At 51.1% G+C, this 15,048-nt stretch overlaps 1 protein-coding gene across 9 annotated transcripts in view; it reads right to left on the minus strand.

The window, feature by feature from the left end:
- TRRAP (transformation/transcription domain associated protein) overlaps positions 1-15,048 on the minus strand; it is a 90,526-nt gene that overhangs the window by 47,889 nt on the left and 27,589 nt on the right. For 7 of the 9 annotated variants that reach the window (XM_070780187.1, XM_070780188.1, XM_070780191.1 and 4 more), the window contains exons 21-33: positions 14,712-14,912; positions 12,047-12,198; positions 11,411-11,610; positions 9,939-10,156; positions 9,644-9,841; positions 8,613-8,873; positions 7,977-8,138; positions 6,353-6,449; positions 4,952-5,073; positions 4,495-4,665; positions 3,028-3,096; positions 602-655; positions 452-472 (exon numbers count right to left, since the gene is read on the minus strand). In XM_070780187.1, the coding sequence (XP_070636288.1) occupies positions 452-472; positions 602-655; positions 3,028-3,096; positions 4,495-4,665; positions 4,952-5,073; positions 6,353-6,449; positions 7,977-8,138; positions 8,613-8,873; positions 9,644-9,841; positions 9,939-10,156; positions 11,411-11,610; positions 12,047-12,198; positions 14,712-14,912 (1,926 nt within the window). The remainder of the gene's footprint in view (positions 1-451; positions 473-601; positions 656-3,027; positions 3,097-4,494; positions 4,666-4,951; positions 5,074-6,352; positions 6,450-7,976; positions 8,139-8,612; positions 8,874-9,643; positions 9,842-9,938; positions 10,157-11,410; positions 11,611-12,046; positions 12,199-14,711; positions 14,913-15,048) is intronic. The other 2 variants (XM_070780189.1, XM_070780193.1) reach the window with 2 other exon arrangements.

Consider the following 15,048-nt stretch of genomic DNA (forward strand, 5'->3'; position numbering starts at 1 on the left):
GCGCGGCAGACACACACGGGGGATGGGCGCGGGCAGGGCCATGGAGGCAGCTGCTCAGTCAGACGTGTGCAAGAAGGACGAGAACGCCTCCCGATTTCTGGCAGGCCTCCTGCATTCTTTGCGGTGTCTCCTCTCAAGAGGCTGTTAGATGTGTGAGTTCATACAAACGGTATGAGAGCAAAAACCCGAGGGAATCAGAAAAATTGAGATGTGGCGATTCTAGCGTGTAGGAAACAAAACAACTTAGAAACCGGCTTAAAAAGGTCCTAACGGGAAACATGCGTGGCCCCCAGACAGTTCACGGCAACGGTGGGACCGATACAGGCCCGCCACAGACAGACAAGTACGCTCACTGCACTCAGGCACGACACACTCCGTCCACCACAGAACCACGAGTCACGGCAAAACCAAGGACGACGACAACCCCTCCTGCACCTCCACTGGTTCTCACCTCTACCCCTTCCACGGCAGGCTGAACCAAAACAAAAATTACAGCATGAAAAAAGGCAACGCAAAGGTAAACACAACAGAACAGAAAAGGAAATATAAACTGTTCTTCACAGTGCAAGTCACAAACTGACTGTTAATAGGTTGTTCTCACCTCAAACTGACAGAATGGAGACAAGGAGCATCTCCCGCACTCTGAAATGCTCTCCTGAGGATGGGGAGGAAAATCATCTTTTTTCTATTCATGTTATTTACACAGAACTTCCCGCACACTCAAAACAGTCAGGGTTGTTGGGGAAAACAAGACAGTGAAGACAATTGTCAAGAAAGCACACGACAGTTAACAGATGCGCAACAGCAAAACATACACCGTCCACCCTTCGGATGTCAGAACAGCTCTTCCGATGGTGTCACGGGAGTGCGCTCTTCCCTGAATTTAACAAACAAAGAGTTTTGGAATTCTTGTCCTGGGGGAGAAACTGTAAGACTTCGCTGTATGCAAATACGTTTTAAAAAACTGTTTTGTTTAGAATCAGTCATTCAAGATTTTACGTGAGGGCTAAGACATTTAAAAAAAAACTTGCCCCGCTGAAGCTGGGGCTTAATCCCTATCAATCAGGCATGTTTCAGGCCTGCACACTCAGAAGAACCCACAGGCCATGACACCACCCACTGGATGGACATCTGGGTTACCTTGTGAAGTGAAGCTGTGTGCCTGGGTATGTGTGTGTAACAGGTGGTCACGAGTTCTCCCCCGTAAGTTCAACGCCAAACAGGCAAACCTCCCTAATGTGGTGATAATGCAAAGCTCGGATCATCAGGGGTGAAGATGTCATGGGGAATGACTATTTTTATTCAACTTTCAGCACATCGTCAGTTACAGTTTCTCAGCTGGGCAATGTTATTTGGAAATCCAACCAAATAAACTGCTCCTCAATCTGTGGAGCACCCACTGAAAACCATCAGGGTTCAAGAGCAGAAAGGAAGCTTCGCTCTGGGCTCACACCAGAAACCACAGCCGCTCTGCCTTGGACCCCAAACACTGTGGCCCCCGAGTGCAGAGCCGTGACTCCCTCAGCAGTGAGACGCTCTTGGGGACGTGCTCACTGCTGAGCAACAGGCTTTAGCAGGAGCTTAGCCAACTCCCAGTATCCATGGCCCCAGCCCTTGTGCAACTGGCCCCCATCGCATGTAAGCTTCACTGAAACTTTGTGGGATCTTTTTGATCTAATGTAAGTCGTTCATCTACCTGCTAGGGCTTAAATGTTTATTGTAAAATTGGCTGTAAGTTTCAGAGAATTAACAGCTAACTGTAAAAGCAAATATAAAATTTAGAGCAAAAACACAGCTCTCATCTGTACAGAGGCACTCGTGCCTACTCCCAAGAGCTCAGCTTTTTCAAACACACTCCGCAATTCCCCCATGAGGATTTTCTGGGTTTTTTTCACCTATATACATAAATAACAAACCTTCAAAGAGGTTATGGATGGTTTGACACTTCTAAAGAAAGTTTAAAATCCTGGTTCAGTTTTGCTCGTTGGCTGTTTAGAAGCAGCAGGAAACAAGACTCACAGAAAAAGAACATCTTGACACAGAATGGTTAACACAAAGCATAATAAAGCCAAAATAAAGAAAATGCAAGCTGGGATGAAACAGAGCATCCAACAAATAGGCACAGGAGCATGGAACACCACGTTAATGATGCCTCTGCAGAGCTCGGGAACCCCTCATCGGGGTACTGCTGCAGTTCCACAGGGCGGAACAGGAGCTTGTGGAAACACAGCCCACCGAGAGGACAGACATCAACTTAAAAGATATTTTAAAAGAGTATTAACATCTGTGAATAAGATTAGAGTCAAATCAGCAAGAAGCATTCATTTAGCGACCCACGTCGGATCCTTTAAAAGATTTAAAGTGAAAGTGAAGTCGCTCAGTCATGTCTGACTCTTCGAGACCCCATGGACTGTAGCCTACCGATTTAACTAGAGTGGTTTTCCCTCGAAATTGTAAAAAATTATGTTTTGAAGTACGGGCCATCTGGCCTTTGGGCAAACAACAGGGGTGGGGGATTCAGACCTCGAGAACACGCGTGCCAGGACTCACGTGATGCTTCATCACGTTGTCCTCGGGGCGTGGTGAAGGCCTAAGACCTCTGCTCAGCTTATGAGGCAATGAGGGCGGAAAGCAGTGGGAACAGCAGCTGAGCACTGCACCCCCGTGCAAACGACAGCTGCCAAGAACCGTCCAGAAAGCACGCTTTATTCACTTTAAAGAAAAGCTAGTAAAAGTGAAATACTAACATGTCAAGCTTCCCAGGATTCTCATCAACAAAAACATCGTGTTCAAGTGAACAAAAGGGAGATTTTTTTAAAGAAACACAAAAAGGAACGTTCAATGATTAAGAGAAATAAAAGCGAAAATGTAACGCTAACAAAATATGTGTAACAGGTTACATGGACTAGAGTCACACACAACTAAACCTCTGACCGGGATTTAATTAAGAGCATGGCTCCGACGTTCGCATCACTAACGGCAGTGCCCGGCGGCGGGGCTGCCCCCGGAAACAAACGAGTCACTCACATTTCCGTCACTCCTCTGGCCCCCTTTGTGGGTGAGGACCACCACTTCCATCCACTTTCGCAGATGTTGCTGTTGAAAAAAAAATACATCCTTAGACATTTTTTTCTTGACAACGGGAGCATCTCAATTCCAAAATAGGTGAAAACCTATATATGATCATTTCCCAACCTACTCAACATGAGAATGGCAATGTTTCTAATTACTGAAATAGTGCAGCCAAATGAGTGATGAGAGTAACATGTTTTCTTATGTTCTATAAACAGGAAGGCTGAATTTACCCTGATACAGCAGGAGATGTCCTACAACTGGTCATTCCAACAAGAGGACCTGTATTCCTGTTACTCTGTGCCGTGGCGGTCCCCGGAGTCTGCCTGGAGCCAGCAGCCAGGCTAGGCATCAGGGCAGAGACATGACCAAGCAGACGGCACCCCTAGCCTGTGGAGCTCCAGTTTACAGCAGGGGAAACGAGGTAAAACTCAGGCATCCGCCACGTGACAGGAGCAGGAACCAGCTACAGGAGGGCCCCAACAGAGGCGGCCAGGCCGGAAGCATAGGGAAGAGCGTTCCAGGTCGTATGCGTGTAGACCGGTAGGTACATATCTGTATCATATATGGAAGCTTGAAGGGAAGGGGCCTTGCAATTTGGAGAATTCACTTACATTACACTCTACTATTAGGGCATCACTTAAAAATTTTAGGACCAGTCAATTCCCAGTTAGGTATTTGGGCCATGGTTCATTTCTTTGGTATCTACAGACATGAAGAAACCAGCAAGTGAAGCTTAGAAGCTGCATAAAAACATGCATGTTTGCAGTAACGTACTGCAAAATCGTAAAGTTAACAAATTATTTATAAATGTTTATTTACAGAATGCAAAATGAAGTTAATAGCTGTAACTCCTTCATCTGTCTACTCCTCGGGTTTAAACACTTTTCAAACAGATCTTTTATTTGCATAGCTATTTCCTTGCTAACTGTAAAAACTCAAAAGGATTTCTAAAGCCCTTACAAGTTCTTCACTGCATCACGGTCGACAAAGGCCAAAGACTGGGAACAATCAAGATGGTCACCAGTAGGGAAAGAAGCGGTAGAGTCTGGCACGTCCCCGCCACGGAACACTATGTGGCCATAAGACAAGGATGAAGAGGCACTTCGCACACCCATCTGAATGATGGGACGGTAAATATAAAAAGAAGGAAGGATGGATGGATCCCACATCCCTTTGTGGGAAGGAATCAAAGAGACGTATGTCCCACGACAAACGGGAACCACCTCTAGAAGGACACACGGGAGACTGTTCCTGCTGGCTGTCTCCCGGAAGAGGAGCTGGGAGGCTGGAGGGCGGGGATGGGAGGGAGGCTGTTCACAGTACCCCCTCCACACCTTCGGAGCTGTAAGTCATTTAAGTGTGTAATTCACTTTTTTAAAAAGTTTAACCTTTCAGGTTCATCATACACGTCTGGCTTACCATCATCTGATCACAAAATTTATCATTGAAGGAGTTTGGGAAGAGCCTGGTCACCGAGGTCAGACGATTGACGACGTTGAGCGTCAGGCTCCGATAGTCGCCCAGCATCATCAGAAGTGGGCGCATGTGAGTGTGGATCTGGTCTACTTCTATGGTAGCGCCTTCTAAAAACTATTAACAGAGAGAGGTTAGGGGGGAAAGATACCAGAGTACGACTCATACTAACCAGAACTCAGTCAAGTCTAGCTGCAAGTCTCTGCTTTCCCACAAGTTTATGATGAAATGAGGAGGACTGGGCATTCCTGTTTAATTTTTCAAGAGTTCAGGATGGCTATGAAATAGGTAGAGATGCTATTACACTCCGGGGTGGGATGAACCACAGGCAGACTCCTGAGATACAGACAAAGTCAACAGGACGAGCTCAGTGTGGAACTCCCACCCGCCCAGCCCCACTCACCTTCCTCATGCAGGCTTCTCCGGCCTCCTGGAGCTCGCTGTTGGTTGAATTCAGGGCTTTGAAGAGCGCAGCAATGATCTTCTCTCTGGACTGAGGAAGATAATTGCAGGCCGCAAGCGCATCTTTAGGGAGAGAAATCAACACGATTTTCATCATTCACCTTGAAAAACGTACAGCAACAGCCTCATCTAAAGGCTTTATCAACCAACAGACACATGGGTCCCTAAACTTCTTTCCTAATAACCCGGCTTCCTGCAAGACAAAAGAACGCGTGGCCTTCTACTCACAGGGTCACTGTTATCCATGAGTGACTATTATCTAACAAGGTAACAGCCTGCCAGAAAGCCCACGATCAGTCTTACTGTCCAGATAAATGGAGGGGTGAAAACAGGGGTGAAGGGGTCCCCAACGACGCCCTGCCCCCAACATGCCGCCCAGGCGCGGGCACGGCAGACCAGTGGGCACGCGCACGGCACTGACACTGAGGGCGGGGCCGCGGGCTCTGGCGAAGAAGGGGACACTCAGCTCAGTGTCCCCCCACTATCTGCGCCCCAATCTGCAGGGGGGTCAAAGGCCTTGACAGGCAGACATTCTCAGGACAGAGGACGTAACTTGAGCCTGTATGTTACAGCTTACTTAAGCAGTAATGTTCTAGCTCGTGTGAAACGCGTGAGGGGTGCCCCAAGGAGAGGAGCCCCAACAGGAGGGGTGAGAAGACCCCCTGCATCCTCCCTCACGCTGGCCTGCCATGTCTTGAGCTCCATCCTCAAGTTCTGCCTCTCAGCTCCTCTACCTCTAATTCAAGGAGGATTCTGGCAATATTTCATTAAGTCATTAAGTGTGTAAAAGTCAACAAGAGACAAAGTTAACCACTGGGTATTTATCAAAAAGGAGGAAATGACTGTTTCTAAGTACGAAGGCAAGTAGTGTATTTTCCTAAATTATGTACAATTCCTGTGCTAAACAATGATGACTGACATTCTTAATGAAAGCCTGGAGACAGCAGGAGTCTCAAACGCTCCTAAATCACTAAAAAGTCTAAAAAGATCTAAATACTTTGATTCAGATGAAAATGGCAAGATGTGAATGGTGTGACATCACTCTTAAACCAGGAAATTAGAGATACACCTTAGAGACATGTTCAGTTCCCATAAGAGGGCCACAAAGAGTTTACAACACATAAAATGCAGTTTACTAGAGAGTAGAATAATTATTTAAATCCTAGCAATCTATACAGTCCAATGACATCTCATTATGCAGCCTGATAAATACACCAACAATTTTTTTTTATTCCCCCTTAGAGACCATAGAGAGTCAGAAAAATCAGACAACAAAAAAAGGGCCATCGGTCCCCCTCCACTTCTGTGCCCGGTAACTTGTTTCAGATTTACGTGAACTTACTTAAGGCTGCAATCCGTAAAGGGACAAGCGATGGAAGGCTTTTATAACAGGGCAGCTTTGTTAAAGCCGAATCTTCAGCCTCGCACAAGTTCAAGAGCTGCAAGAGACAGAATGATGTAATTCGGCCTGCTCTCACTGTGAAGACCTTGCAAGTGACAGGACACGACCATCAGCCACACGTGACACAATTAACAAACCAAACCCAAATCCTGAGGCACTTAAGTATCCAAATGTCACTGGGCTTCCTTATTCTAAAGCAAAACTCAGTCAACCTCTGTGAAATAAATTTTTTGGCACTCTGATCGGCTCTGATATCATCATGCTTTTTCTTTACACAGAGGGTCACTCTATCTAAATGCAAATTCCACAATGGGGGGACAATGCCTTGTCCAGAGCTGTTTCCCAATGCCGTTGGCCAAGGCCCAAGAAATAAACACGCTGTATTTCAAGTGTTTGAGCAGTAATACTTTTTCTTTCTTTTCAAGCACACAGAAGCATAAGAAGGAAGTATTTTATTGCAAATATATATATATATATATATATATATACATGGAGTATAATGCAGATACTCCAGCAGCTAGTCTTCCAGACATTTCACCAAACCAGTACACATTTATATATGTACTGCCTAAAATCCTATATATGGTGTTCTATTAACCACTTTCTCCTTCTACTGACATCCTGGACAACTTACATAAGGGCTATAACCAAGGTATAAAAAAATAAATAAATAAAAGCTAGAACACACGATCAATGACCTCACGTCCAAGTAAAAACAAGGGACTTTAAAGAATCAAGAGGCAAGTTTTTTCATAGCTGGAAATTCAGACTTGGTATGCATAAGCAAGAACTTGCTTCTTATGACTTCTGGCTCAGTTTAGTCTGACAATGCCTCCAGAATAAGTCACATCTTGAAACCATTTCAAATTGGGCTAATCCACAGCCCATTATCAAGTCTAAGCTGATGTCTATGGTTTGACCGCATCTATAGTTGCGTTCCTATTCAGCACTGTCTAGTACCTGCCACGCTGTAATATCGACAGTGACAAGCCCGCGGAAGGGGCCATCCTCCACTGCCTGTTATCTTGGGGTCAAGGGGCAAGTCAAGTCCACCAAACAAAACGAGAGCCCAGCAGGGCAGTGCTGTGATGAGACGCCAGGTTCTAACACAGTTGCGGTGGCTCCAGCCTAAGCTCTCCAGCTCGCCTGCGCTGGGGCTCCGGGTGCCTAACAAACCCTAAGGCTCAGGTCCGGCGCCTTCAGAAAGAGAGTGCTCAGGCTCTGTACTTCATGTGGTACTACCGGAGCCAGGTAAGGGCGCTCACGTGAAGTGAGGTCTCAACAGGGCATGACACACTCAAGTCTGATAAACTTAATAAATGGAGAGCCTGCTGACATGAGTGACAGAGGAGGATGTACAGTCTTGGCTCTGAAATGCACTTCACGGTCCTGAAGAGCAAGGCTCCCCGTGAAGGCTAACAGAGCTCCAAGGACTCAGCAACCCCCACCTCACTGGACATCTCAGCCACATGCCTGCCTCCTCCCCGGCCCAGGCGACAGCCGGCTCCCTGCAGCCACAGCCCCGCCTCCGTGCGGACCGGCTGCTCACCCAGGCCAGCCCTACCTCAGTGTAGAACACCTTGTGCTCCACCACGTTGAGGTCCATGGTGAAGAGCCGGGGCTGCAGCGTGGTGCAGAACGTGTTCCCCTCCATCAGCCCGATCTGGGCGTTGGCGGGCTGGTGGCGCAGCAGGTGCTTCTTCGGGGGGACCATGTCCTGGAGGACCTGGGGGAGACACAGAGGAGGCACCGCTGATTGCCGCCTCTTAAAAAGCAAACACCTCAGCGCAAGATCCTAAGTTAGTGAGCAACCTGAACACCGTAACTGAGATCAAGTTCTCCCAGACAGCCCTCAGTTAGGAAAAGGAGGAGCTGCTTCAAGCGCTGATGCTGGGTCGTGGAGAAACGCACTCAGACGCATTCCACTCCTCGGGGTCCAGAGCAGACGCTCTTACAACAGCGAAAACCAAAACAAGGATGAGACCAGGTTGTGCTCATCAGGCCCAAAAACCAGCCCCCAACCCTTGACAGTCACCGAAACAGACGTTAACATAAGCACGTTGCCGTCTGCAAACCTGAGGTCAGAATGAGCACATGTAACAGCACTTAGCTCACAAAACGCCAGATTCCGTATCATCAACACTCAAACCTGAAGGAAGAAAAAGCCTGCAGAGGTTCCGCCCGGTGACCAGCGCCTCACCTCCTTGTGCGGCTCCATGATCACGGTCACGCTCTTCCCGGTGACCTGGGCCAGCACCTGCAACGAGTGCATGGCCTGCTTCCTCACGGTGGAGTTCGGGGACGTGACCTCCCGAACCAGGTCGTGGGTCACGTGGTGGAAGGACTTCTCCTGGGCCGCCACGATCTCCTCCACCCTCTCCTCGTCCTTGAGGGGCGTCGCGCACCTCATCAGAAGCTGCTCCAGGGTGGTCTTGGCCATGGCGACCGCGCCGTTGGAAACCTGCAGGCCAGGGACTCCTCAGCACCAAAGACGGGCGCTGCTGGCCACAGCACCCGCATCTGCACACCCGCCCCAAATGTTGTGGCTGGGGGCCCACGCCCCTCACACACCAGCTAAGGCGTCAAGACTGCTTCATGTCGTCCTCAAGGTACCCCGGTAGCTAACCCTGCTGCTTAGAGATCGCTTGTTTGTCATTCAGGAAGAAAATATGGATCCAGACTTGATCCTTGTGTTTACCAAACACATTTAAGCAGGCGATGCCCACCACCTTCTACTTGTTTGTGCTACGTCCACACAAAGGTTCGTAAAGAATGTGGCTCCCTCAGGAACTTCTGCAGCACGTGCACTGTTTAATCTGTGGCAGGACTAAGTACTTTCCCTTCAAGGACCACTGTGTTACGTGGCCAGTTACTGTTTACCCAGACTGACCCGTATTTAGAGTCTCAGAGAATCTGAGGGCTGTGATCTGTCCCTTCATTTACAATATTGTAGCGGGATCAGAAGATGAGATGGTTAGCTAGCAACACCAACTCAATGGACGTGAATCTGGGCAGACTCCACGAGACAGTCGAGGACACAGAGGCCCGGCCTGCCACAGTCCATGGGGGTCACAAACAGTCAGACACGACTCGGTGACGGAACAGCATTAGCGGTGAGATCTAAGCTTCCCGGAGAGCACACTTGCAGAACCGCCTGACACTCACTGCTGCCCAGGCAGACGACCGTCCTGCGCCCTTGCAGTCGGGCCCGGGGCCGCCCTCCCCGCCTACCTCGCCCGTCAGGTCCATCATGACGAAGAGCAGCGCTTTGAGGAAGGTCTGCTGGTTCTGCAGCACCCAGGTGAGGGGCAGGCGCTCCATGAGGAACTTGATGGACACCACGCCACCCAGCTTCGCGTACCAGGCCTGCTCATAGCAGCACGCGCACAGGCGCTCCACGATGTAGGAGAAGAGGGGTAGCTGGCACGCCTGCAAGAGACGCGCACCGCTCGTGTGCCCCCAGGTCCCGAGACTCGGAGAGCGGCCGCCCGCGGGCAGGCAGCCCCACCCAGACCGCACTGCTCACCCGCTCCTTTGAGCCCAGGATGATGCTTGCCACGTCAAAGATGACGGCGAGGGCCACCTCCCCAATCTTGCAGAGCTCCTTCTCCTCGTACGCCATGCAGATGGCGATGGCGTCGATGAGCACCAGGGGGTCCATCCCTTTGGAGCCGTTCTCCTCGCTGTGGAACATGGCGGTGCTGGGCTGGCTGCCCACCTGGTAGCAAGGGAGCAGGAAGGGGCCTGGGAGGAGAGGCGGGCGGCAGGCGGGAAAGCCGGGCTTAGCGCCACAGACACACTCGTCCCTCCAACTGCAAAACTACCCGTTTCCCTGGAGATTAGGAATTTAATAAAAGCCAACCCTGGTACCTGACCAACTTCTGTTAAACCGCAATCATTTACAAACTAAGCAGGTATAACGTAACTGACTCCATTACACAGTGTTAACTTTCAGATTTTCTCAATCACAGCTCACAGACAGACTTGTTTAAAGGGAGAACCGTAATCAGGTCTCTTCGTTGAAAAAACTCATTAACCAGGCCACGAGGCACAATGTGCGAGTGACGATGGGTTATGCTTCGGACATTCCTGACACACACAGAGGAAAGAGCAAGAGCACCCAGCTCTAAAACCCAATCCGCGCAGGAGGGGTTGGAGCAACTAACAACTCACACCCGGCAGGCACCGGCCCGAGGCGAGGCGGCAGTGACTGAGACGCGTGCGGGTCTGCCGGGAACACTGGGAGACAAGCTCCATGTTAAATGCACGGCGCTGACTGTTCGGACAGGAAGACTTTAAAAAGGGGGGAGTTCTGCGTTCTGCAGTGCTGGGAGAAAACTACTTGTCGCCCAGGGTAAGAGGTTTCGAGGACACAAAGTGCTACTCAAGAGGTCATGCCCACGACTGGCGCCGGTCTGGGAGCAGCTGCAAAACTGAGGCTGAGTGTTCAGGAACAGCAGCGGGTGGTGCTGTGACATGTTCACTGTCTCTTACAAAACCACCAGTCTGCAACGGATTGGAAACACTAACAGAATAGGTCCTTCGGCACCCAGAGCCGGGGAAGGCCTGAAGCAGAGGGGAGGAGCGGCCAGGCAGGCGAAAAGGCACAGATGAGGGTCCAGGAGCAGACTGAGGAGCCGGGGGACCGGGGCAAGCGGTGATGGGGGCTGGGCCTGGCAACCACCACCGGGGACAGGGGGCCAGCAGGGGCAGGACCGCACAGTCACCGCTCTACACGCAGAGGTCCAAAAGTACTCGGCCCCCGAAACGAAAACAAAGGGCCAAAACGCTAAACCCACCGTGTTAATATTTTATACGTAAAACCAGGTGACAATTTTCCAGTGAATACAGCACCTACTGCTGAAACACCAACTCTCTGTGTCAATGGAATGAGTGGACAACCAGCAAACAACAGTCCACAACCAATCAGCCAAACCCAGCTTCTGTGAAACACAATGTCCCTGAAGACCTCAACCCGGCCCGTCTGGGGTCACTCACCGCACTGCTGGGCGACCGCCACCATCGTGTAGTGGCGGATCAAGCTGGCCACGAAGGGCAGGGCGCTGGGCCGCAGATCTTTAATGACTGCGGACATGAACGCCCCGGTCAGGGCCTGCTCAAACGTCTTCCGGGCTGGGGTGTCCTGTGCTTTGTAGCGATGTGATATAATGACGTTGGGGATGGTCTTTTCTGTAAAGCTGTGCGACAATTAAATTCAGCGTCACCACACTCGAGTCCAGAGCCGACGGTCCTACCACAAGGGACCTATGTGTAGCTGCACAGGCCTAAGTGACTTCTCTGCTTTAATTTCAGCAACAAGTGGAATCTAACGTGACAAGTTTCACAATGCACGTCTTCAGCCAACGGGTCAAGAGACACCAAAAGTGCTGTCCCCTAGCGTGAGCACGGGCCAGTGACCCAGAGGGACACCACAGAACGGCAGCACATTCAAGGGCTGAGAGAGACTAACCCTCAGCACCCAATTCTTTCCATTTTCTCTAAGCGAGGCAGGGCTGGGCAGTGTGTCCTTTTCCTGACTGATGGAACACGCTTCCGGCACTGAGCGATCTGGGAGGCACCCCCACCCCTAATGCTCTGAAACAAGGCCCGCGCCCTTCCCCGCGCAGAGCATACTTGGGGTGGGCCAGGAGCTGGTAGAGTGCGTGCTTGTTGTCCTCCAGGCTCATCATCGCCACCAGGAAGCACTTGATCACTTCCCACGCCTGCCTCCGGTAGTAGGGCTCGGTGTTGGCGCTCTTCAGGCAGTCTAGAGCCGTTTCAATGGCCTGCGGTGAAAAAGCACGGTAACTGGGTTTGTGCTGAAATCGTGATTCTGAAAAGCCTTTGCTGGAGGCACGAGCAGCACCCAGAAGCAGCTCGATGCATGTCTACCCGCACAGACAGCAGTGGTTCTGCAGACAGGCGAGCAGGTTTCACCAAATGAAGCATCCAGAGGCGGCAATGGATGCGGCTCAAACTGAAATGTGAAGCCGGGTTTACTGATTTTGTGCTTAAATGGCCGATAGGAAATTTCAGAAATTAAGTGAGCTCAGGACTCCTGTGGCAGATTTGCTGGATTAAACTAGAACCTGAGTCGTCTCAGCTCAAAACTGAGATGACTTTTCTAAGGTTTAACTAATTTCTTGCAAAAGGATTTACTTCATTTTTTCAGAAAACCTACACAGCTTCACACATCTTATCCTACCCTGCAGGTGGACCAGGAAGGCAGGATCACACACAAAAACACAAGTCTTCAACAGCTCAGGTGCTAATGTTAAGGGTACTTACACACCTAGAAATCAAAGGCCTAATCTGTACTGGGCTTCCCTGGTGGCTCAGAGGTTAAAGCATCTGCCTGCAATGCGGGAGACCAGGGTTCAATCCCTGGCTCAGGAAGATCCCCTGGAGAAGGAAAAGGCAACCCACTCCAGTTTTCTTGCCTGGAGAATCCCATGGACAGAGGAGCCTGGTAGGCTACAGTCCACGGGGTCACAAAGAGTCGGACACAACTGGGCGACTTCACTCAATCTGTACTGAAGTCTCCTCCAGACGCAGTGTGAGGAGCCAGGGAGGGGCTGATGGAATGGGGCCCACGTGCTCCAGACGCAGGCTGGCCTCTCCCTACCTCACCCCTCTCTGCAGAGACTGGAGGGGGAACTGTGTTATCTTAGAGCAACATAACTTCCAAGCCGATCACCGTCCCCTCCCCACCCAAGAAAGGACTGTCTTCGGTATGCCAAAAGGTATGCCAAAAGCAACTCGTGTCATGTAAACCCGCGGCACTGGGCCTGGCCCTTCCCTGCTGGCTCCTGCCAGGGCCCCTCGTGCCACCCTCTGTGAAGGGTCCCAGGAGCAGCATCGGATCCCTGGAAGGACCAGGGAAGCCTGTCTTCACTATCTGGTTTCTTCCCTGCTGTAGCTGCTTGGGGGAAAAACTACTTCTAAAGGGATCTTCTTGCTCTGCTCAGTCTATGTAGAGGTCAAGTGAAAGTCATAGTTTGCATTCTAATGCCAACCCGACACAGACAGGGCTAAAGCAAACAGAATCCTAACTTAAGGAAATTACCTAAGATGTGCGAACTGGCTGGATTCACAGAGTGGTCACTATGGTCATTTTCAAGGTAAAGACAGAATTGTAGTTGTATTTTCTCACAAGGAAACTAGTGTTTATTTGGCAAGCACTTCGATAAGGATTGCGATGAGGAGCTGAGATTAAAAAGGGCAATATGTCTGTGGGGCAGGGCTGGGGGAGGGGAGCGACAATGTGTATGCTTGAGAAGGTGGGGGGAGAGGCTGGGTGGGGGACAGGTGGACACAGAGAAGACCCCAGAAACAGCTCCAGGGAGATGCTACCCAGAGGGCACCCTTCCTCACAAACGGTCAGCAATGTCTGGCTCAAAAAAAAAAAAAAATCACAGGCACTCCCGCTGTGTCTACTTCCCACACGGACAGTGGAGTTCTAATACACAGGACAGGGCAAGGTGAGCCCGCGCTCAGGCAGGGCTGAATGGTCCTGGCCACAGGGCACAGCCAGGCCCAGGCCTGCAGAGACCTCAGCGTCCGGCCCGCGTGCGGCTCACTGAAGCGGCCGTCACTTGGACACACGCCAAAGGGCGGTAAAACCCCTCCCCAAAATGCTCTGGGTAAAGTAGCCTGAAATGATGAGGTATCAAAAGCGGCAATGCAGGCAGCGAAGGCGGCTTTTATAATAAAAAGGGGAAAGTCGGATGCGACCACAGGGACAGTAATAAGTACGACCTTGAGTGTGGGAGGGCCAGAGGGGTCAGTGAGGTGAGGGGGCCAGATCTCAGTAAGGGTCAGGCAGAAGCAGCTGAGTGATGCAATACGCTGGGCACCGTCTCCTGGTTTTGACAGAGCCGCCCCTGGAGGGAGCCGGGAGTAAAGTAGGAGCTTGGGGCGGGGCGGTGAGACAGGGGCACGATCAGCCTGGTTCTACGATCAGCCTGGTTCTACGTCACCCTTGATGAGACACCCGCTGGGCATCAGAGCAGACAAAGGGCAAGGGTGAGGCGGGCGGGGCAGCACCCCCGCCCCTCTGGAAGGATGGCCCTGCCCAGGCGCAGGTCCTCGGGGGCAGCGCCCCCCACTGGCCTCCTGGCGTCATGGAAACCCTCACCAGCCAAGCTGGGCCCCAGCAAGCCTTGTTGCTCTTTGGGTTAAGAAACTCCCGCCCCAAAGGGACTGGTTCTATCTGCATGTTTCTGAACAGAAATTAAACGTCTTAAAGGGGAACCTGCAGTCTCTTTTTTAAGATGCTCCCAGAGACGGGCGCAGTTACCTTCTCCATTGGGAGCTGAAGGGACGCTTTACAGTCAGAAAACTCCACGGTGACGCTGGGGCCCTGAACTTCGGTCACAACGTAGAGCAGCTTCTGGGACTCCTTGAGCATCTTCCTGTTGCTGCCGCCGAACTTCCCAAGGACGCGGTAGGCCACGTGCGAGATGCTGTCCGCGGGGTTGCGCAGGGTGCGCCACAGAGCCTGCAAGCAAGCGCGCGCCTGTCAGCCTCCGAGCCCGCGCCCACAGCCCCCGCCCCACCCAAAAGCTCTGTGGACGACGCGGCGAAGACGCCCCCCCCCCCAAAAGGCTCTGGGGAAGACGTGGCGAAGACGCCCC

The sequence above is a fragment of the Bos indicus genome, chromosome 25, assembly GCF_029378745.1.
Source record: "Bos indicus isolate NIAB-ARS_2022 breed Sahiwal x Tharparkar chromosome 25, NIAB-ARS_B.indTharparkar_mat_pri_1.0, whole genome shotgun sequence".
Taxonomy (NCBI): domain Eukaryota; kingdom Metazoa; phylum Chordata; class Mammalia; order Artiodactyla; family Bovidae; genus Bos; species Bos indicus.